The 23,733-nt window shown below is 43.8% G+C and overlaps 1 protein-coding gene across 1 annotated transcript in view; it reads right to left on the reverse strand.

The window, feature by feature from the left end:
- Positions 1-23,733, reverse strand: part of CUX2 (cut like homeobox 2) — a 414,556-nt gene that overhangs the window by 61,032 nt on the left and 329,791 nt on the right. The window contains exons 7-8 of the mRNA XM_088449256.1: positions 9,980-10,056; positions 9,488-9,554 (exon numbers count right to left, since the gene is read on the reverse strand). Of these exons, the coding sequence (XP_088305382.1) occupies positions 9,488-9,554; positions 9,980-10,056 (144 nt within the window). The remainder of the gene's footprint in view (positions 1-9,487; positions 9,555-9,979; positions 10,057-23,733) is intronic.

Raw genomic sequence — 23,733 nt, forward strand, 5'->3', positions numbered from 1 at the left:
GGGTAATGGAGGGGGCATGGCCTAATTGTGGGAGGCGTGGCCATGCCCCCTTGAAAAAAAAAAAATACTTATCACTTTTTCAGCGCCGGGGAGGGGGGCGCTGTAAGCCCCCCAGCCCAGTGCTAAGCAGAGGGGGGGCGCGATCAGTGTGATCGCTCCCCCCCACAGCCATAGGAGACTGCTCCAGTTGCTGTAGCAGCCGCGAGCAGTCTCACACAGCAGCCCAGCACACGCTGTGTGCTGAGCTGCTGTGAGGGGGGGGGGGGCAACGCTGGACCCAGGCCCCGCCAGGCCCCTCTAGCAGGCCCGGGTAAACTGTACCTGCTCCTCCCCCCTCTCGGCGCCCATGCCTACTACCCACACACATACCACACACACACACACAAAAACCACTGACAGGACAAAAGAAAAACACAATCAAGAAAGACAGAAAAATGAGACTAACAGATATACAGTATGACAAGACAATAATGAGGCACAAAACAATTTTCACATACCAAGCAGCAATCGATTCCACTAAACACACTCCTCACTGTCCCTCTGCAACATCCAACCAACAAAACCCTCAAAGGTTTGTGCCATTTTTATATGCTTAGGCAGTGTGTACGGCTTCAATCAGAACATGTTTCTAGGATGATGCATGCATTCTCGTGTGTGTTTTATAACCACATCCATTCTCACACGTGTTTTGCCTAAAACTCGCACGACAAAACACATTTGCATTCACCACTGAAAAATACGATTTTGCAAAACTCACTTCTTGGTAAATGGTCTGGGAAAACTCATGCGTATTTGTGGGAACCTGTTCGAGTTTAATCTCGCCCAAACACGACTCTTAGTCTTCCAAACCTTGCAAATGATAGAGTTTTTCTTTGCTATCAATCTTTAAATAATACATTCTATACAGGGTTTTATTTTTACACAAAAGCTACAGTATTAAGCCAGTGATACCAAGGGTACATTTACCATGAAGCGGTTTCAGCAAATTGATTTACTTAAATTATATTTAATACAAAACAGATGTGGTTTTGCATTTAATATTATTGCCCCTTTAAATTCAGTAACCAAAAACACAGCAGCTTTGAAAAATGCTGTATAGTAAATTTATCCCCAAGTCACTTAAAATAATAATACTGTACACTCTAAACCCACATTTATATTCCTAAGACCTTCCCCACAGACTTCTAAAGAAACAAGGGCGCCAACAATCTACCATGTTTGGAAACATTAAATAATGCACCAAAATCATTAACCTGTAGGCACACGAATATGTTTAATAAAAATGTACTCATAAAGAGATGCATGTCACTAATACTCCTATCACAGCGCACATTGGACGCGGGTTATTTCTGGGTCGTCCCCTTTCACACTGCACCCGTGTCAGACCTGTAAAACTCTGTATTGTCATTAGAAGTTGAGTTCACAGACTCACAAAGATGAGTCATGAAAGGTGGACACTTTCATTCAGCCAATGAGGAGCGTATCCAGGGTCGGTCCCGTGTTTGATCCTTTCACACCAAGCCAGGACCCGGGTTGCCCCGGCAATATCCCGGGTCAGAGGCTCAGTGTGAAAGCGTTATAACATAAGTGTTGCAGGACAAATAAGTTTTTATCATGCTTTTGTTCTTGAGTATTCTAGGATACAATAAAAACAAATTGAAAAACAAGAGTAAATTCACTTAAAAGTTGGTTCTGTTTACAACCATTTGGGATCTAAGGGCCAGATTCAGACCCGCTCACGAGCCCATAGCTCTCGCAAGCAGGTCAATGGTGGCCAAAGTGCACACGCGCAGCGTGCGCAAGCCCGTAGCGAGTGAGAACTTCACTCGCGCCGGGGCTCGCAACAAAACGGGGCCGGCTGTCGATGTTGATCAACAGCTCGCCCCGTTTTGCAGGTGGGTATGGGGGGTGGCTGCACAAACGGAGGCGTTCCCGATGAAACGCCTGCCGTTTGTGGGCGGCCCTACTGACATCACTTGTGATGTCAGTAGTGGACTTCCTGCTCTATTAGAGCAGGAATCCAATCGGCATTGCGAGTGCTGAGACCCTACCTTAGGGTCTCCTCGCAAAGCCGATGGTCGCGATAATTGCGACCATCTCCAGCCTGCTCGCACAAGCTGTGGGTGGTCACCCACAGCCTGGCGAGCGGGCAGGAGAAAAAAAAAATCCCCACCCTGATTCAGAGCGAGCGCTTGCAAACAGCGACATGAGTGTCTCTGAATCAGGCCCTAAATGCTTTACTATAGTACCTTACTAATCATTCTCTTTTTATTATAAAGTGATGAGATATTATACAGCGCTGTACGTTGACAGGATGACACAAATTACATACGACTGACATGAAATGAAAGGTAAAATTGGCACTGCCCATATGAGCATACAATCTAAGAAGTGAGGTGTGAAGAACACTTGATACATAATGTAGCAAATTGATAATTGTAATTGTACTTAATTGAAGAAAGTTGGAGATGGGCTGTTTTTGCCCATATCATCATTGGTGAATGGGCCCAGAAAAGTCTCCCTAAATTGTCCTACCTTAGACTCATTACATGACAAGCAGTGTATGATTTAATCTGCATACTAAATTGGGAAAAAGATTATATATAGTTATAACCAGAGTGGCATAATACATTGAAATTCTGCTTGCTCTTTTACCCAGGAGTTTAATTTGTGACAATCTAGATTAGCGCTCATATTGTGCACACAAATTTCTTCAAATCCTCATCAAAGAGAAATTATTTACAGCACATCTAGGTAAGGAAAGGCTATGAAATTATCAAAGAACATCTGCTTTGGTGTAATAAGATTAAGTGTTCTCCCACTGTCGTATAACGTGAGGAGGAAATGTGTTGCCCTGTGTTAGTGAGACTGGCAAACCACACCAACAGCTGTGAGATTTGGCAGTCTGCAGTACTGGATGGAGCCAAAGGGGTGCAGAAGATGTTCCAAACTCATAAAAAAAGGATGGCACCACACCAATTAAAATAACCACCAGCAAATGTACATTAAATGAAGTCAAGACATTGTTTTAATTTAATCTACTGCTTTCAGCCTCCCAAAGCAGCAGCTGTGTCTGTGTGTTAGAAGCATTCTAAGGCACTGTGTCTGCACTGTTCAATATATCTGACTCTCAGGAATTGGCAAAGAGGTCAGTTCTATAACACTCATGCCCAGGGGATCAACTACTCGCTGCCTTGCCATACAATGCAGCATGTCTGTATTTACAGTACTGTAGCCTCAATAGTAGCTCACAACAAACACCAGAGATTGATAGAAGCACTAAACTATGAGCCACATTAGATGCTGTATAGCGCACTGAGATTGTATGCAGTTGTCACAGTTGTTGGTTACTTCCAGGAGACAACCATTTGGCTGGGGTAGCTATCAGAGACACACCACAACTGGCCAAGCCACTTAGTTGTGGGGAGGAAGAAGGTACAGTTGTGAGGGATGAAACCAAAGCAGCAGAAGAGAAATTAAGTTCCAAGTTTGCTCAAGCATAGATTGATAGGCGTAAAGGCTGCATACAGGTGAGGTCTTTTCATCTCAAAGTACACATGGCAGTAATTTAAAAAATGTGCAGTCTCAGTGGTGATGCTGCACTGCCACCTGGTATTTCGGTGGATCTTTACAAGTTGTAGTTGTTCATAGTGATGATACACCTCAACCTGTCTGCAGCTCATATTATGCTGGATACGCAAGCCCACTACATGCTGAATAGTGCAGACGTGGGGGGGAATGTAATAGCCTGCGGACTGCAGGCATCGGCGAGTTCCGTGCGAGACTACCCAATGTTTTAAAGTTGCAGTCATTTAAAAGGGAAAACCAAGCTGATGTTTATCTTTAAATGACTGCTACTTTAAAACGTTGGGCAGTCTAGCATGGAACAAACACATACTGTACAGACGTGTCCTTACTCATCTAGCCTCAATACACCATGCAGTGCGATATGCCTAGTGTGACTGAGCCTCCAAGTCCCGTGGTTGCTAGCGTCTGGTGTTTTTTTTTTTTGCTAAAAATACAGCTAAGTTGCAATGTGATGCGACTAGAACGCACCAGAAGACTGTGCTGGTTAATTTGATATGCAACACATATATTTGTGTGAGACTGAGTCTGTAAAGGGAACTTGGCGTGGAAAAAAGCTGTGGCTGCTGCATTGTAGCATTTCATTGAGAATCTCAGTGGTCTGTTTACTAAGCCTTGGATGGAGATATGGTGAATCAAGATAAAGTACCAACCAATCAGCTCCTAATTGCCATGTCACAGGCTGTGTTTGAAAAATGACAGGAGCTAGTTGGTTGGCACTTTATCTCCATTCACTCTATCTCCATTCAAGGCTTAGTAAATAGAGCCCTCAGCTGCACACAGATATACAAGTGTCGCATATCAAATTAATCACAGACTCCTGGTGCATCCTAGTCACATCGCATTGTGACTTAGACGCTTATTTTTTGCTAGCAGAGTTTCACGGGATCAGGTGCGCCGAGGGGGGCTGTTTGGCGCAACTGTAGCAAAGACAAGTGAGGACACATCTGTATACAGTATATATAATCTATATTATACTTGTGTAAACTCTGTCCCGTCTCCACAATTCTCCCACTGCTAGCAGGAGACAGGACAGGTCTAGCCCGGATGGAAGACCTAGCTGGAGCGGGGTAAGTTTGGGAGCAGGGTGTGTTGGTAATTACGGTAGTGAACGAAGGCCAGGGGGCGCAGTACCAAGCTCGTGGGGAGGGCTGTCAGGACAGAGCAGCAGAGAGGGGGTAGGACTGAACAGAGTGGGAGGCAGATCATATACTGGATCCAGCACTCCTCGGTCATAACAACTGTTTGCTGGCTCCGGTGCCTTCCTTAGGAGATATGCAGGGCCCAAATATCTAGGCAATGAAAAGGCATCACTCAGAGGCTTTTACCCCTAAGTAAAGAACTTCCCCATGGGGAAAATGCCGCCTTCTTCATTGCAGATAGACAGATCTCTCTCTCTCTCTCTCTCTCTCTCTATATATATATATATATATATATATATTATATATATATATATAGAGAAACAGTGAGGGAAGGGTTGGGGTAAAGATACAATATTGGGTGCAGGGTTATGGGGTAAAGCCACAGTATTGGTAGCAGTGTCAGGGGATAAGGGTATTATATTGGATTAAGTGTTGAGGGATAAGGACACAGTATTGAGTGCAGGGTTAGGGGGATAAGGACACAGTATTGGTGCCGAGTTAGGTGGGCAAGCATATATTAGTGAATTTAGGGTTAGGGGGTAAGTGTACAGTATGGAGTGTAGTGTTAAGGACAGTCAGTGGGGGCAATTCAATTCAGCGTGAATTAAATAGTGCTGGGAGGGAGCTCCCGGAGTTATTCAATTCAGTGTGCTGTTTAGTCTGACTAATGATTTCTCAGGAGGGTACACGGAGAAATCCGACTAAAGTGCCGGCCGTGCGGCTGTTTTCCGGCCTAGAGCGGCGCCAGCAGCCTCGCGGCTGGTACTTTAGTCAGAGAATGCCGGTTCTTACGACTAAATGCATAGGTTCAGTCGCAAAAACCAGCATTCTCTGACTTAACTACTTCCTGACAAAGTAAACTTCGAGGTGAATTGATTAGTTCTGGGAGCTCTCTCACGGTGATAATCAATTGTCGCTGAATTGGATCGCCCCCTCTGTGTTACAACATGGGCAAGGGAGGGAAATGTTTTCCTACAGAGGTGAGGGAGGGTAATGTCTTACTATAGCAGTAATGCATTACTACTAGGGGTGAGCGGGTTCGGTTTTACTCGGTTTTACTCGGTTCTTATCGCCACTTTACCGCAAATTCGGCTCGATTTTATTCGCTATCCAAAACACATGATCGGTGATAGCCAATAAAAAGATCCGAGTAAAACCGAACCCGCTCACCCCTAATTACTACAGAGGTGAAGTATTAATGTTGGGAGATGGGGAGAGAGAGAGAGGGGGAGGGAGAGAGAGGGGGAGGGAGAAGGAGAGGGAGAGAGAGGGTGAGAGAGGGGGGGTGAGAAGGAGAGGGAGAGAGATGATTGATTTTAAGAAAAATTACACAACTCAAGCTGTATTCCAATTTTTCAGCAACTACTCCATCAAGGGTTGCATTATAACTTCTCTGATGATGGAGTAAAATCCGAAATGTTAGAATACAGTATGGGTTGTGTAATTTTTTGATAATAAGTCCGGGTAAGTGCCGCTTCTCCTTGCTGAATATTCTATTTACATGCAGCGTACCACGGCAAGACATAATAATTTACAGAGTGACTTCCCCTGTGCTGTACAATGTGCCCGGATTGAAGACTGGACCCTGAAGTACACCTGCAACCTTTATTTGTTTACACTTTCCTCGCCTATAACCCCATTCCTTTTATCCCGAAAAGGACCCCACTGTTTGCTAATATGCTTGCAAACAGTGGCGTAACTATCGTGGGAGCAAGGTGTGTGGCTGCTATGGTGCCCGAGCTGCCTCTGTGGCCCGCCGCTCTCCTTGCACACAGTCAAGCACACAAGGTGGGCCGGTCCAGTCAGGGCCATCGAGGGGGGATTTGGTGCTGGCCCGCCAGATGATTACAGCTTGCGCACTGGCAGGCAGTCATGAAGAGACAGCGTCGCCGGTCGCGAGGCAATCTGAGCTCGTGGACTGGCAGCCAATCAACACTGATTGGCTGCCAGTCTGCGAGCTCTGATTGGCTCGCGACCGATGCCAGATTAAAAATTGCTCTGGTTCTGTCTGCCCTTGTCTGCCACTGCCTGCCGATGTGCCAGCTGTAATAAACTGGCAGCCCGGCCCCAAATCCACACCTGCAGGCTACTGATGGCACACAGGGGGAGGCGAGAGGCTGCTGGAGGGGGGCATAATGTGTAAGGGGCACTACTACTGGGTGGAATAATGTATTATATGGGGCACTACTACCATGTGGCATAATCTGCAATGGCCATTACTGTGTTTCATAACGTGTATAAGAAGGGGTACTACTGTGTGGCATAACCTGAATGGGCTCTATATGGCATAATCTGAATGGGGTCTCTGTGGCATAACATGAATGGGCTGTGTGGGGACAAATGTATGTGGGTTTTTTTTACCTCTAGGGGGGCAATTTAAGATCTTGCTATGCGGCCCACAAAGTTGTAGTTATACCCTTGCATGCAAACACAGAGGGTCTGGATTTAATATGAGCAAACATCAAGTTTGCTCAGAGAGATTAAAATTATACATTTGTAGCTTTTTCAAAGGTTTTTGGTAATTTTCTGGAGCCAGCCCTGGAACCTGTGTAATTTAAGTGTCCACATTTTTAGCGAATGTGTGACAGTGTGTGGCCCTGACGAAGTTCCAACCTAGGTAAAATCTAATCCTAGTCAAACTACACCACCATGCCAAAGTTGGTGGAGCTAGGTCTAAAACTCTGGCTGTGCATAAAAGACAGACAGACTTTCTCGCTTATTATATAGATGTTGAAAAATGACTGCTGTGTGTGGGGTAATCTAACTGCACAGTCCAAGCCAGATGTGATCCTGACATAGTCACAGCTATGATAAGATCTCATCCAGTTTGGTCAGTGACCTAGTCGCTTGGAACTCACATGGCCCTGTGGTAATTGCTTCTATGTCATGCGTTCTAGTGTGCTACTAATTTAGGATTGTTTCAGTAATTTCATGACATGCTGCAGTAACAATTAACAGTTACATCCTGTTTTCCCTGTAGTAGCTGTCAGTATACAGCCAAACAATGCACTGTATATAGTAGAGGAATAAAGTGTCAACCTACTCTGTATGGCTGATAATGTTGTGAAATACTAGTGGGTAAAACCGCCATACAAAGGCAGTGATAATATCTTTACTATTATTGTGATATTGAAATAGTCTACCATTATCTAAAACAATATCATCATTCATGTAGGATGAGTTGTAGCACAAAGAAAATCTTACTAATGCTATGTATAACTGTGCTGAGGGGACAATCTATCAAACATTATTAGGTCTAATGTAAATCCAGCTGACCCTTGGTCGGCTTCATCAGATGGTAAGACAGACTGAATCATTCGGCATGTCAGAATTCCATTCAGATAGGAACAGCTGCCAGGTTCCTAAACACAGAGACTGGGAGACATGCCAGCAGCACCACCTCATAGCGTGATCTTATAGGATTCCCCCCTTCAAAACCTAATCAACCTAGGGATTATTTTTGGAAGTAAGTACTGTCCACTTATCTCTTCATTAACATTTTATAGTTGAAATTGAGAGTACAATTATCATTAAGAGAATTTATTCATCTGTTATTATCTGGGGCACAAAGCATACAAACAGTTTTGGATTGGTTTAGCAAGCAACTACAGCTTTATCAGGGAGTAAGATAGGTTATTGTATGGTGCACTGGGGCATGCTGTGAGTTGTAGTACAATGGTAGTTGCCAAGACACAGATTGCTTAACATATTACTTTATTGATAATGTTAGCATGATCGGAGCATGTGGATTATAAAGAGAATATAAAAAAGATGAGTGAGAGACATGGAGAAGTAGTCATTGTTACATACAGGATGATGAAAGTAAAATAGCATATCAATACATGGGACAGTTATACTTGCTGCTAACTTGCATTGCATGCATGGTACTTTATGCAAATATTCACTCGTATGGTGACTTGTACATTGTCTATGTGACTGCACCACACCTATCCATATACTGGGTTTCACAGCCATCTACAATATCATCACATACGTGCGCTTGCCCTATACCAAGTGCAAAAGAGTTCTGTCTGAAAACAGAGGATCTCTGCATACACACAACTCAGCACAGGTCACAATTCCGTGTACACACCCTCATTAAAATGTGCAACGCTACGTTACCACTCTGTTACGTATGATTCTCGGTTACTCCTCAGCCAAGTGCTCGTAAATCCTTGCACTCTGTTATGGAGCATATGCAGAGTTAAGATATACAAGACTTGACTGCAAACCTGGCATGCCTGAAATCCTGCATCAGCGCTGCAGTGATTACGTCTCTTATCACTCAGCACCAGCAATTATGTCCTTCATTTTCTTTCCTGTGTTACAGACTTTCAAGATAAAGTATATCTGTATAAAAGATCCCATAAATGTATTACAGTATATGAGAACCTGTGGTCAATATAATAAAGTAAATAAACATATTGATTGTATATCTGTTGATATCAGCAGAGGTAAAAACCAGTTTGTTTTTGCCTTAGACTCACCAGTTTATGCACTGCAAAAAATATACGCCCACAAAACACACTTCATCAGTCTGTCTAGCTCTTGCCAACAAAAATGCCAAGTGAGTGTTACTGACCTTTCAGTAGGGCAGATGCTTACACTATAATGGAAGTAGGCAATTTCAATCACTCGTCTACCTGCCTCTCCCTGACAAGTACACATTCCATGAGTGAGAGATGCTGCGTGTTAAACACTTAATGCTGGAGGTAAACAAAGAGCTTGTTCCTTGCAGACAAACACAATATAGAACTTACTTAGACGCTGTCTCCTTATCATATTGACACCGCAGGTCAAGCAGCTCCCTCTGTGTTGTCTTCAGTGCTGCACAACAGAAGCATTGGGTGAAACTGGCTGCTTTCACAGTTCGGAAAGAGATTAATAACCAGGTCAAATAACAAAAGTCTATTTCAAGAGCCATCAGAATAGAAGATGACAGGCCATTAATTTGGGAAAAGGAGATCGTAGTCAGGTTACATATGTTATTCCCAGCGCACATACTGTATGTGGGTGTTGTAAAGAAAATGACATAAGAAAGTGTAATATATGTCATAGTAAATAATTTGTATATTTAGAAGAATGAAGTGCTTAGGCAATGCAGACAAAACAAAGAAGAAGTCATTGATGACTACAGTAATTGTATCAAGTTATTGTGTAAAGTCCTATCATATCTCATTATACAGTATGAGCGTCACCCCTGAAATTCTACGACCTAAACTAACCTGTCCATAGATAGGTCTCAGACTGACCTGAATGAAGAACCTTGATCTTCTCTTCAGCCTCACCAAGTCTGACCGCCAAAGTAATCTGTGCTTCCTGCAAACCTCTGTGGGAAAAGTTGACATTAGTTAACACATAGACAGTATAAGAGAGCAAAGATAAATATAAAGAGTTCAAGTGACCTCCAACTACATTGTAAATTGACAAATAACCCAAAAAGGTAACTTCAAGCCCCTTTTGCACATCCCCTGGGACAGCACAGCATTCATATAAAAGTGTGCGTAGTGCTTAATAATATTTGCCCTTGATGCTCCAAACCTCTTAAAAATAAAGATGTCATGTGTGCATATGTAATGTTTCCACACTGTATTATGTTGATATATTGATTATTTGACAAGATATGTTTTAAATAACAGGTCTCCTATTATAACTAAAGCTGAAAGATAGAGACATAGTAACATAGTTTTGTGGAACGTACAGATGTCATTTAATCATACAGAGAGCTCAATCTTATTAGGTGCGAGCTTGTGAATGTAAGGTTGTCTTATAAAACTTGCATGCATTGCACGAATGCACTTACCCGAGAAATGCAAGATCTAATTAGAATTGCAAATTTGTGGTAGTCGCGACGTGGTTGTGCGACTTTTCTACAAAATGTGACCTGGGAGAAGTGCATGAAAAAGTGGGGAAACCATCCTGAACCCCAAAAAAGTGACAAATGAGATAGCAGGATCATATAGAAGGCTGATAAAGGCCATAAGGAAAGCACCGGAGGCTCTTAAAAGGTGTCGAATGGCTGATTTTTGCACTTTTTATTAATAGTTGAAAAACTAGAGCAAGTAAGTGTTTTTCATCAAATCAAAGTATTTCCAGAATTCTGGGTACAGAAAAATGTCTGTATAGTAATTTTTCAGTGTTACCTCTAATCTGCAAGTTCAGAAACCCCTCTCCCCTCAATACAACATCCAATATACTTGCTGCACATCATTTACACATCCACATACCTGTCCCATATCAATTAACCCATTATTGAGCTTTTTATAGAAATTCACCTGAAAACTGATATGTCTTTATTGTACAAAATATGCTATTTAAACCCCTCCAAGAGCTAAATTTACTAAATGGCGGTTTTGTTGTCATTTAGACAGCGGTTTTTATGCCTATTTGATAACATTTAGTAAATGTCAGTTTTGATGTCTATATTGAAACGCCTGGCGATTCCCAGCAGTTTCTAAATGACAACCCGCCATGGAGTGTTCTATTTGGCAATGGTTTCTATTCTATTTCACTGTGGTTTCTATTGAAACAACTTTGGATTAGAATCTTTTCTATGCATATTCATTTAATGGTGCATTTATAGAAAGCACCATTCAGTTGACATCATAAAAGCAGACCGCTGGCTACTTTCACTTTCTGGGTTTGTGAGCAGTGTAGAAGGAAAAAGTTGTTACAAGGGTTATCGCGCTCAGCCCCTATATATGTAATTTACAATCTTCTTATGTGTATGGTGGTAAATTAGGTGTGGATGTAGAAGTAGGTAAGAAGGGATAACTAATGGATAGAGAAAATTATTTTATTGGTTAATCACAGTCTTAACCTGTTGACATACAATGTTAGCATGCAGGGGCATGAGTACAATAGGCATATTGTGGGTGGGGGTAGGTGCAGGCATTATTTTACACAATAAAGCTTGAAACAATGAGTATAAAAAATAATGAGTATGAAAAATGAAAATTTGAGGAATAGTCCACAGATAGTGGTTCAGAGCAGCCAGTATTATGAGAAATTGTGTATAGAGAATGGTATTGCAGAGAGCAGCATCCCGCAATATGTATGTTGTATAAGGACTTATGTACTCATGGCCCTGCATGATAACATTGTATGTCAACAGGTTAACACTGTGATTAACCAATACTCTCTATCCATTAATTAGCCCTTCTTACCTACTTATACATCCACACCTGGTTTACCACCATACACATAAGAAGACAATCGTAAATTACATATTAACAATTTGTACTTATCTGGAGGCGTATGGGCTATATCAGCAGCACACCCCGAAACAAACAGGACCCATCCAGTGCACAAGGTTTACCTTTAAAGTTGTAAGAAAGTATAAGGAGAAAGATATAACACCATACTAATTGTGTCTTACTTCTTGTTTTGTATTTCTCTATGTGAAGTGTGTTTTCCATATAGTCCTTTTTTTTTTTTAAAGTCCAGTGTGATTTTTTTTAGTGTGTGAGCACAATGTGATTGTGTGTTTTTATTTCTTTGTATTTCTGTTAAAGACCAGTCATGTCTGGTGAAAGACATTATAATTCTCCATAGACCAACTGGATGATATTCCTGTCAATCAATTTGTGCCTGTCAAAATCAATTAATTTACTTGGCTGTCTGAGGCTAGTCATTTCTTCCGGCAGGTTTGCCGGCGGTTTTATGGTGCTTTTCAAAATCCCTGCTTGATAAATCAGGGGTTTCTATTGTATTCTATTCTTTCTATGGTCAAAAACATTGATGGGGCTTGATATTCAATTTTGTTCTATTCTATTCTAAAGTGTGCTTTGACGGCAATTTTGGTTGCAGTAAATCTGTGGTTAGCAAAACCGCCACCAAACCACTGTGGATACCAAAACCGCCAGGGTTTATAACCCATCGCTTAGTAAATTTTGCCCCAAATGCGTGATTATTCATTGGGAGGGGTGTACCAGAGGATCAGATGTTTTTACCTTAAAAGAAAGATTTTCCCTACCTTTTCTCTTTGCACTAAAAAAAGTGACTCTCTTCCGACTTAACGCGCGTTTGGAATTGGATTGCAAATGTAATTTGCGGTGTTAGTTCGCTGGGAGAATGACTCGCAGGACCCACCTCGCAGCCAATAGGATTGAGCCCAGAGATTGGTGCAGCTGCTTTAGAAAACTGCCTGTAATGACATCCCTTACACCTATAACTAATGCTGCAGAGGAGTATCTCCTGAATGCTGAAGACTGAAAAGGAGCCTGTCAAGGGTGTGGTAATGAATGGATCCACAGCTAGGCAGAGGAAAGAGACAACTCATTACCGTGTTTGCCAATTAACTAGGGCCACACCTGTAAGCCTTCAATTGGCAAGCTCTATTGTCAAATATTGATGTACAGTACTTCCAGGAATAACAGAAGGTACATCTGAACTATAGCAGTTTATTAATACACAGTATAAACCTAGAAGACAACAGGTAATAAAAAAATAAAATGTGTAGAAATTGTAGCCCTGCACCCTGCTATACAATGCCACAATTACTGCTATTGTGAAGTGGGGCGGCAAAGCCACGATGATGCAATTCAACACAAACTGCATCATCGTCCGCCTGTATCACCTACTTCACTAGGTGGCTGCGACCGGGTGGCTACAGCCTCCTGTAGACTTGCCCATTTTTCCCGGCAGCCGGGACTACCACCTAATTTTTGTGAGCTTCCGCTCATTCAGGGAGGGAAGGCAAGTACGAGTATATCATGACTTTTATTGTAATCACATATTTAAATGACGTATGCTGGTTCCAGTGCTGGAATTGCATATCTGTAATTGTATGGATGCCTGTTTAATAATAATAAAAATATAAGGTCCGTGCATCATGCAGTGTTTTCAAAAATTTCCTGGAGGAACAGTTTACTGTAGTGACATTTTTTCTGGCATATATTTTCTACCAATGAAGTATTTAATATTTGGACACCATAAAAAAATTAAAACTGTGGCATAGAAACAGTTCACGTAATTAAATGCATGTAAATCATACTTACCTACTCTCCTAGAAGTTGCGGGAGGCTCCCGAACTTTCGAGTATCTCCTACGCACCCCCGGAAGAGTGTCCCAATCTCCCGCATCCCACCCACTAGTGAAGTTGGCAGGATGGGACGATAATTGCTTGGAATTGCGGCTCCGTATGGAGGGGGTGAGGCTAAACAGCACAAAATACGTCATTTATTCCTGTGTCCTCTCCTTGCGGTCCCTAGATTTGCAGCAGTTTGTTGTGACAGGGGCGGGGCCTAATGACATAGGAACCGGCCCCGCCCCCCAACACAGGCCAGCTATGTCTCCTCTCCGGGCTTCTCCCGGGGAGGAGTTTTAGAACGTCGGCAAGTATGATGTAAATGTCCCTTTGTCACACAGAGAATCACCCATGTAATCAAACCTGTTTTCTACTTGGTTCGCATGTAGAAATGTAAAATAGTAAATTAGTTTTGGTGCAATGTGCATCTCACATATGATAATAGCTAATCCCCAATCTTTTTACGTTATTCATTTATATAATGCGAATCTTTTTACGTTATTCATTTATATAATGCGAATTTACACCCTGCCAACAACCCATTCAAAGACAATTTAGGGGCAAAAGCAAGACTAGTCAGAATTGGTAGCTACTATAGCATTTCAAATTAGAGACTGTTAGTAGTTTGTAAAACCACCACACAAATCTTTGTCTGCAATTCCACTAAAATAATTAACAAGCTTATGGTGGGTGCACACCTGAAAGACATCTGCAGATCGAGTGATCTGCAGATAAATCTTTAGATGATGATTGTTCATACACACTGAACGGCCATCATCTATCCGGCAGCCGCGGGTCCCGCTGGCAGAGAGGCGGGTCGGGGCCGCCCCTCTCCCCGCGGCTGACGCTATGTGTGTATTGGCGGACACAATAGCCGATGGACAGATATGACTGTGTCCATCGTCTGTGCAGCACAGCCAGTGCGATATGTCTGAACGACGCGGTTCACAGACATACCATCTGTACACACTGGCCGACGGCCAGCAGATATATTGGCTGATCATTGAAAGGCCAATATATCGGCCAGTGTGTACCCAGCAATTAGAAAGTTTTCATTAAAAAAACCAAAACAAAAACTATTTAGTATTTAGTTCAACACATTCACTATGCTCATAAGAGAGTCTGAGCATGAGAGAGAGAGAGAGAGAGAGAGGGAGAGAGAGGGATGTATTAAATGTTGGAGAGTGATAAAGTGGAGAGAAATAAAGTAACAACCAATGCAGCCTGTAAAATGACAGAAGCTGATTAGTTGGTACTTTATCTCTATCCACTGTCTGATACATCAGCCCCCCAGAGTCAGTAGTTGACTACAGGTGGCCTCAAAGTGATTACATCAGGGCATTGTGATAAACATCTCCTCTTTTTGGATCATCTTCCTATACCCCTTTCAGACACACCGAGAATCCCGGGAATTTGGCCTGCCTCAGCCAAATTCCCGGGTTGCCGCGTATGTCTGAAAGGTACCTACCTGGGAACACGTTCCTGGGTAGCCGACCCTTCAATCGACCAGGTAATTTCCCTCCCGGGAAATTACCCTACTTATGTCTGAATGGTGCTACCCGGGAATTTACTTCCGGGCTGCATCAAGCAGCTTTTACATTGAGTTGGCAGCACAGAGCGTCCTATAGGACGCTCAGCGCTGCTGCTCACCACCCTCTGCGCCGGTGGCTGTGTACAGACAACCCCAGCTGGACGTCGGGGACACCTGCCGGCGGGTCTCTGCCACAGTGGGCCGCCCGCACTCCCGCTGGACCACCAGGGCAGTTTTAAATAATTTAATGATAATAAAAATGGCTGCAGTGATTGGTCGGCTGCATGCTAATGACATAATTAGCGGCAGCTGGAGAGGGGATAGGCTAGGAAGGGCAGAGGAGAGGCAGGCAGTATTAAAAACGAAAAAACCCGGCTTATGTCTTAAAGGGGTCTACCTGGGAATTTCCCGGGTAGAAGCTGTAGTGTGAAAGGGGGGTCTCGACCAAATACCCGGGAATTTGCACAGGAGATATTCCCATGTCTGAGCAGGAAATTTCCCGGGTTGTATGTCTGAAAGGGGCACTAGTGATTTGTTGCTAATGCTGGGTACACACTGGCAGATATATTGGCCGATCAATTGATCGCCCAATATATCTTGTGTGCGTCGGCCAGTGTGTACCAGCAATATATCTGTGAACGACGTAGTTCACAGACATATATTGTATCAACTGTGCTGCATACCTGATGCCCAATACATCTGCAGATATATTGGGGCATCGTGCTGTGTGTACGGGTGGTCAGCCGATTGCCTGTATACTTGCAGCAGAGGCCGCAGGGAGGGGGGTGCGGCCAGATGATGGTTGTTCAGTGTGTATGAACAGCCATCATCTGCAGATATATCTGTTAGGTGTGTACCCAGCTCCAGAGCACAGTGCAATCATAAAGTTTACATTGCAGGCTACTGTAAGTCCAGTTGATAATGTATTCTCACCAGCACCTGGTGACCAGCTGGACTAGAGAGTCATAGGTAACTTTATTGTTTTGCCAGTGTGATATAATGATCAGATACTTTGCTGCAACTAGGTCATTAAGCTCATTACTGTTTATTAAGACTTGGCAGAAAATTAGGAAATTAAATAACTATATTCACATTAACAAGACACTTAAAAGTCCAGATATTTATCCACAACCAACCTACAGCAGGGTCATTAACGTAAATTAGGAGTGTAGATATAGAAGGAAGGGGGTGAGGTTTGGTGTAGACTCTGTAGAGCATGCATTCTCACCGAAAATAATTACCTGATTATATCTGGTAATATACTTATTGGATTGGCTAGACATACGCAGAAAGAACAGATGCATTATATTCATTAAATGTAATATTATCGCTAAAAAAGTAGATATTTAAAGTTGTTTATTACCTTGTGTAAAATTCTGACTGTCCCAGTCAAGCACTGTAATGTTGTCTCACAACTCTCACTCTTCCAGTGCAGTGCCTCCCTACTCAGACACATTTTAATAAACTCCTACTCTGTTTGCTTACTATGTTGCATGTGTCTGTCCCCTAGTTGTCTGCATTAATCATCTCCAGGTATTTAATTTAAACACTGTTTACATTTCTCTGCTAGCACATACAAACCAGTTATTAGTTGAATAAGTTTTAAATAATGATTTATTAAATAAGGCGTCAGTGAAGGTTTGGCTACAGAGAACACATGGGTTATGCTTAATTATCAGTTATTATTCTGCATTCTTATCCCTAAATTTGACAACAATTGAGGTGGCTGGTCAGCTTGTTCTGTCAAATTATGAAATGCAGTTAAAAATATACTACTCATTACTATAATTATGGGGAGATGTACTAAGCTACGGAAAGTGATAAATTGTAAAGTGATAAACTACCAGCCCCTCAGCTCCTAACTGTCATGTTACAGGCTGTGTTTGAAAAATGACAGGAGCTGATTGGTTGGTAGTTCATCACTCTCCAATTTATTACTTTCAGAGCTTAGTACGTCTGCCCCCTTTCACTGAAAGCTCCGTACCAGACCAGAATCCACTAACAAGCAAATGAATAAACAAGATATCTTGTAGCGATCAGTAATGTGTGAAGTATACAATGACTCAGGATGTTGTTAGTTTAGTGTAGGAGTCAGGGGCAGAAGTATGGGAGACCATGGTGGCACCTGCAGCCGGGCTCCAGCACTGAAGGGGCACCTCCTCCATCACCCACAATATATTCACCCCATTTAGGGCTGTAAATATGGGGGATAGGGGGGCACTAAATGATAACTTGCCTCGGGGCATCTGGGATGAACTTACGCCACTGGTAGGAGTCCTTCTTGAATCCTGCTCCTCCTGCTGAAAGTATGTAAGAAACCGCCACAGTAGAGCCCCTTTTACACACTATGCCATGGTAGAACCCTTTATACACATTCCGCTACAGTAGGGCCGCTTATATATGTTACACCACAGTAGAGCCACTAATACACATTACACCACAGTAGAGCCCCTTATACATGTTACACCACAGTAGAGACACTAATACACAATACACCACAGTAGAGCCCCTTATACACATTATACCATGGGTAGAGCCCCTCCACCTCATTCCTCCTTGTCATCATTCGTCCTCCTCCTCACCATCGTTCTTCCCCCCCCTCCCCTCCTGCCGTGAGCATGCTGCTTACCATTGTTGTGCGGCTGTGCCCAGAAAGGTTCCTGTACACGGCAGAAGACCAGTCCCTGCAGGAGACGGGGATGGGGGCCGATGCACATGGGGCAGGCAGCTGCAGCTCTGCCCACTGTAATGTATATTGGCAGTGGTGAGTCTGGCAGAGAAGGAACCAGACGCACCGCTATGATTATACATTGAGGCGGTGCATACATGAATGAAGGCGGACGGTTCTGTCGGCCACACCATCCTAGTCACACTTGTGCTCCTAGCGCCCCCTCAAATCCGACGCCCTGTGGCATGTGCACCCATAATTGTGCCCCCCCCCCTTAATTGCTGCCCTAATACAATAGATGCAACTTGAATACAGTTATTGAATGCACTCAGCTTGAAGTCTGCAAAAGCAAAAATAGCCGAAGCTCATCTGGTTCCGCCTGCAATAGCCCACGACCCCCTCCCTGAAACTTGCACAGTAATCTGGCGCTCTGATTGTGGTTTCTTAAAGAACACAGGGCCTGATTCAGAGCTGGACGCTCCGAAAGATATAAATATATGTGGACAAAAAGGAGCGCAGCCCTGTCAAAAACCACATAACTGAACCTAACGGTGGCATATAATCACAATTTACTTTATTTAATTTTTGCTGAATTCCTCAATAAGAAACTTTGGCCCAGGGGTGCCGTGGAAAAAATGCTGATACTATAGGGTGCCGTGATTCGAAAAAGTTTGGGAACCACTGATCTAAAGAATTGTCCAGAGTCTGCTGCTTTAAATCTTGTATCAGCTTGTAACTTTAGGGGAGGAATCCAATTAGCTCCGTGCAGGAAATTGCTATGCAATTAAATAGTAGTAAATCCAGGGGTTAACGCACGTTAACCAACTGAATCTGCGTAAAATGTGTAATCAATTGGTTTTCCCTGCCCATTAATCCTCCACTGCAGGTGCCTTTTTATCTGCAGCTTAACACACGGGTAAACCCCACTAATTTAATCTCCCGGCGCAAGTAATTAGCCGTAGGGCAAACCCCGTGGCTAATTGGATTTACCCCTGAATACAGGCACCCTGCAAGCCAAATACAAGTGCCACTGAGGCAGCAACTGTGCAGCACCCTCAGCCTTGAGCCCTAGGCAGCCCACTGCTCATCCTAGTTATGGCCCTGAGTACCAGTTTCTTTTTCCTGAGTACCTACATAAACAAAACTAAAAATAATGTGCATTTTTCAGTGTCTGGTACATTATATAGTTCATGAAATCTGCACTCAGTACAATCCTGGCCAGACAAAATGTTTCAGGTTCCACTGTAGTGCCTTTTAATGACTCATCTATATAATAAGCGAGAAAGCGTGTCTGTCTGTTTCTGTTTGTCCTTTATGCGCAGCCAGTGTTTTGGACCAAGCTCCACCAAATTTGGCATGGTGGTGAAGTTTGACCAGGATTAGGTTTTTGCCTAGGTTTGAACTTAGGGCCTGATTCAGAGCCGCTCGTAAGCGGCCGCTCGTTCGCTCCGAGCGATGTTCGCACAACTGCGCATGCGTATGGGTCGTAATGCGCATGCACCAACCAGTCAGTGCGGTCGGAAATCGAGCGCTCGCAAAATAGCGAGTGCCTGCTAATTTGAGTGACAGGATGAGGCGTTTGTGGGTGGTAACAGGGGAAGGTGCTTGAAAACGGGGAGTGGAGATCCGAACGCAGGCGTGCCAAACGGTCAAAACGGGCATTTTAAGGGTGTGCATAATTAACAAAGCAGCGTCATCGGCCACGTCACTTGGTTGTCTCTTAGCCTGAACTGTTCGCATGATTGCGGTAGGAAGATCCAACCACAAGCACTGCGAGCAGTTCAGATGCCTTTCGATGTACTCGATTAATCTAATAAATAGCGGAGATGACGTAGGATGCGAGCGGCCAGGGGGCGTCTTTACAAAATAGCGAGAGCATGTTTCGTTCGCTCGCTCAGACATAGAGGCGTCAACAAACCGCAAAGAGCGAGCGCTCAATTTAAATAGCCGGCCCCTTTTTCTGAACGAGCGAGCGCAAATAGCGTCCGGCTCTGAATCAGGCCCTTAGTCAGGGCCACACACTGTCACACAATCCCTAAATATGTGGACACTCTTACATTACACAAGTTCTGGGGCTAAATCCAGTGGAAACTGCCAGTCTGCCAAAAACCTGTGTGAGAGCTACAATTGAATCACAGGCTGAGCAAACTGTATGACCCATGCAAGTTCATATTATGCTGACTACACACTAGTGCCATTTTTTGGGCCGATTGGCCATTTTCGATGCATTGTACAATGAATCATGTGGAAATCGTGTGGGTTTTTAAGGTAGGATACGATGCTATACGCGCTCCCGCAACTCTTAAAACGTATCGTATGATCAGATGTGCATCCCATATTATATATCGTATGCTGATCATGCCGTGTATTTCAGCATGCAATGCATCGTGCGTCCGACCATCCAAGCGGCGTTATTTGAGTGGCATTTTCCTGTCTACCACCACTCCAAACAGCGGCTTTGTGAGCAGAGAGGAGCAGTAGCGGCATCGTGAAGGTAGAGCAGCAGACACGATTGTGTGGTGTTTCAACTGCAGGTATGTATATTTGCTGTCCTGCAATGCCCACTGCCCACCAATGTTTGCTCTGCAATGCCCACTGCCCACCAATGTTTGCTCAGCAATGCCCACTACCCACCAATGTTTTGTATATGCATAGTGGGGGTTGTTTTGGGCCCTGCAGTTTTTGAAGCCTGATGCTGTGCAAATGTGCTTTTTCACCCAGTGTTCCCCAAAATAATATTGTTATTGTGCACTATATGACATTAAGCTATTAAGTATAGTTTTCATTCACACAACGGTCTTTTACCATAGTGTCAATGAATTTGATATATTCCCCACCCCTACTATACATAGGCAATTATATGCATCTAAAATAAGTGACACGGTTGTAAACATTTCAACTTTATTAATAACATGTCAACATTTCAACAAACTCAACAAGAGTCCAGTATGGCCCCCGTTATTTCGGGGCCCGAATTATGCAGTTTAACGGCCACCCCCTCTGTTGGGGGTGGCCAGAATAAGTCAATTATTTTTAAATGTCCATGTTTTTTTTGTTACCTAGGAATGTCTCTGGATCATGTACCAGAATTTATAAGTGGCTTTATCGAGCTATACAGGCACCATGAACTGTCTTTGGCGTACCAAGTCCAAAATGTACAGCAAGAAACAGAAACGGAACCAGGCGTATGCCGAGCTGGCCGAGTACAGTAAGCCATACCACGATGCTGCGTCCATAGATTGGGTACACAATAAGATACAAAATCTGTGTACAAGCTTCAGCAAAGAGCTCAAGAAGGTGGAAAATTCAAAGCGATCAGGAGCTGGGACTGACAGCATATACAAAACCAAGTTCTGGTATTATGACCTCCTCATGTTCTTGGTGCAGCAGGATCCGGTTCGTCCATCTGTGCAGGTGATGGCAGAGACAGAGGAGTGCAGTGCGCAGCAAGAGGATGTGAGGGAATCTGCAGAGGCATCTTTGGTAATGTGAATTGTCAGCAATACTGAGTCCCCCAAACATTTTCAGATATACTCCTCCTGCCACGGCACCCAACCGTCCCCATTAAAGTAGGCCATATATTCCTCTATGACCATTTTGGCCAGATTCCATGACTGGTGGTACCGCCACTGAGCGGAACTGAGCAACCTCTTCCGGGTGGTCTAGGTCTTCCACTGCAGCTGTGCCCAATAACCTTTGCTGGATGGCTTTCTTGCCCAGGTAGTTGTGCAGGATACAGCAAGCAGTGACCACCCAGTCAATCTTCTCCATCTTTAAATTTATTGGGGTATGCAAAATTCGGAATCAGTTGCTCAAGAGCCCAAAGGCGTTCTCGACAATATACCTTGCCCGAGATAGCCTGTAATTGAATACCTGCTTGTCATGATTCAGTGCCCTCTGTGGGAATAGCTTGATAACATTCTCATGAAGGGCGAAAGCCTCGTCAGCTACAAATATGTAGTTCAGGCCGTGTTTGGTAGCCTCTCTCAACGGCAAATGCAGGGTGTTCGTGGTGAGCTGGTGGGAGAATGCCATGTTCTTAAAGGAGCCACCATTGAAAGAACAGCCGTTCTTCCTCACATCTACGAACAGGATCTTGTAGTTGGCGTTCACCACCGCCATCAGTACAACGCTGAAGTACCCTTTATAGTTGTAGTAGTAGGACCTGCTGTTGGCCGTTGGGGTAATCCTAATATGCTTGCCATCGATAGCTTCCCTGTAGTTATGGAACTGCCAACAGCTCTCAAACTCATCCCAAATGCCACTCTTCCATACTTGTAGGGAACTGTGAAAGAATAGAAAAAAAACATAAATATATGACATTTATTATAATTGTCTCTGTTAACAGACTTCTGATATCCCCAGCATCCCGGACCTTTTCCACAGTGGAGACGAAAGTGTGCCGACTCCAACCCCCACCCCCCTGTATCCAAAAAACAAAGGCGGAAAACAAAAAATACACAGGAGGAAGAAGACCCACTACTTCGACAGGCCAGAGAAGCCCTATTAAAACCCCCATATGAATATGACCACATTGCTGCCTATATGAGCGCAGGGCTGAGAGGAGTGGTCCAAGACCAAAGAATCCACTTTGAAAGACTGACGTCCGAACTTATCTTCAAAGCTCGGAACTCTTTACTGACATCGGACACTACCATTCTAACCCGGCCAACAGCTCCTGCCCCCCTACAATCATCACGCCGCCACCCACCTACTATTCATTACAAACATACCTTCCACCAATGGCCAACTACCCACCCTACCATCCTGCTCCCCCCACCCGCCTCCTTCCAAACTCCTCCCCCACCCACCTCCTCCTACCAACCTCCTCCCCCACCCGCCTCCTCCCCCACCTCCTTCTACCAACCTCCTCCCCCACCTCCTCCTTCCAAACAACTCCCCCATCCACCTCCTCCTACCAAACTACACCATCCTCCTCCTACCAACCCCCCCCACATCCTCCTATCATCCTGCTCCCCCACCCACCTCTTCCTTACAACATATTCCACCATCCACCTCCTCCTACCAACTCAGTTCTCCACCCTCCGCGCCCAGTATTTTCTCTGTATTACGCGACGCTGATGGTGAAAATGACGCTTTCGCACAATTGTGGTGTGGTGTGGTGTTATGATACTGTTGGCATTTTATACACTTGTTTTCTTCCAAAAAAACACAATGTTGGCATAGTTTTGCACAGTAATAAGGAAGTTTCATACTCCCTGATAAGTATGGTGCTGTATGCAGCATGGTGGTTGTGACACAGACTCAGGCAGCTAAATGAACACATGCTGGAAGTGCATCTCAATGGGGCCGAGCCCACTGAGTTTGCACTTTCAGCATGTGTTTACACCCCTGAAATGTGTGCCACAAACACCATAGGTCATACCGCACCATACTTATCAGGGATTAGGTAACTTCAAGATATATTATATCTAAAATATGTATGTATGTTTTATACATTTTATAGGCCATGGTGCCCGCAAAAACTCAAAAACTCCCCCCAAAAACTGTTTTATTATGTCTTTAATATTTAAGAAACTATAGAAAGTTTTAATAAAGCATTTCTCTGGTTTGACTATAAAAAAAAGTGTGGTGTGTTATCTTACCTTACACTAACGAAACTGCAGCGCCTTCACGATAGCCATGCAGATCTCAGGGATAATGCATCCCAAAGCTTGAGCTGAGATGCGGGTCCCAAATTTTAGATCCTCAAAGGAGCGTCCTGTACCCAGGTATCTCAGAGTAGCCACGAACCTCTCCTCGATTGTGATGGCCATCC

The sequence above is a fragment of the Taudactylus pleione genome, unplaced genomic scaffold, assembly GCF_031769625.1.
Source record: "Taudactylus pleione unplaced genomic scaffold, aTauple2 ptg000479l, whole genome shotgun sequence".
NCBI classification, from domain to species: domain Eukaryota; kingdom Metazoa; phylum Chordata; class Amphibia; order Anura; family Myobatrachidae; genus Taudactylus; species Taudactylus pleione.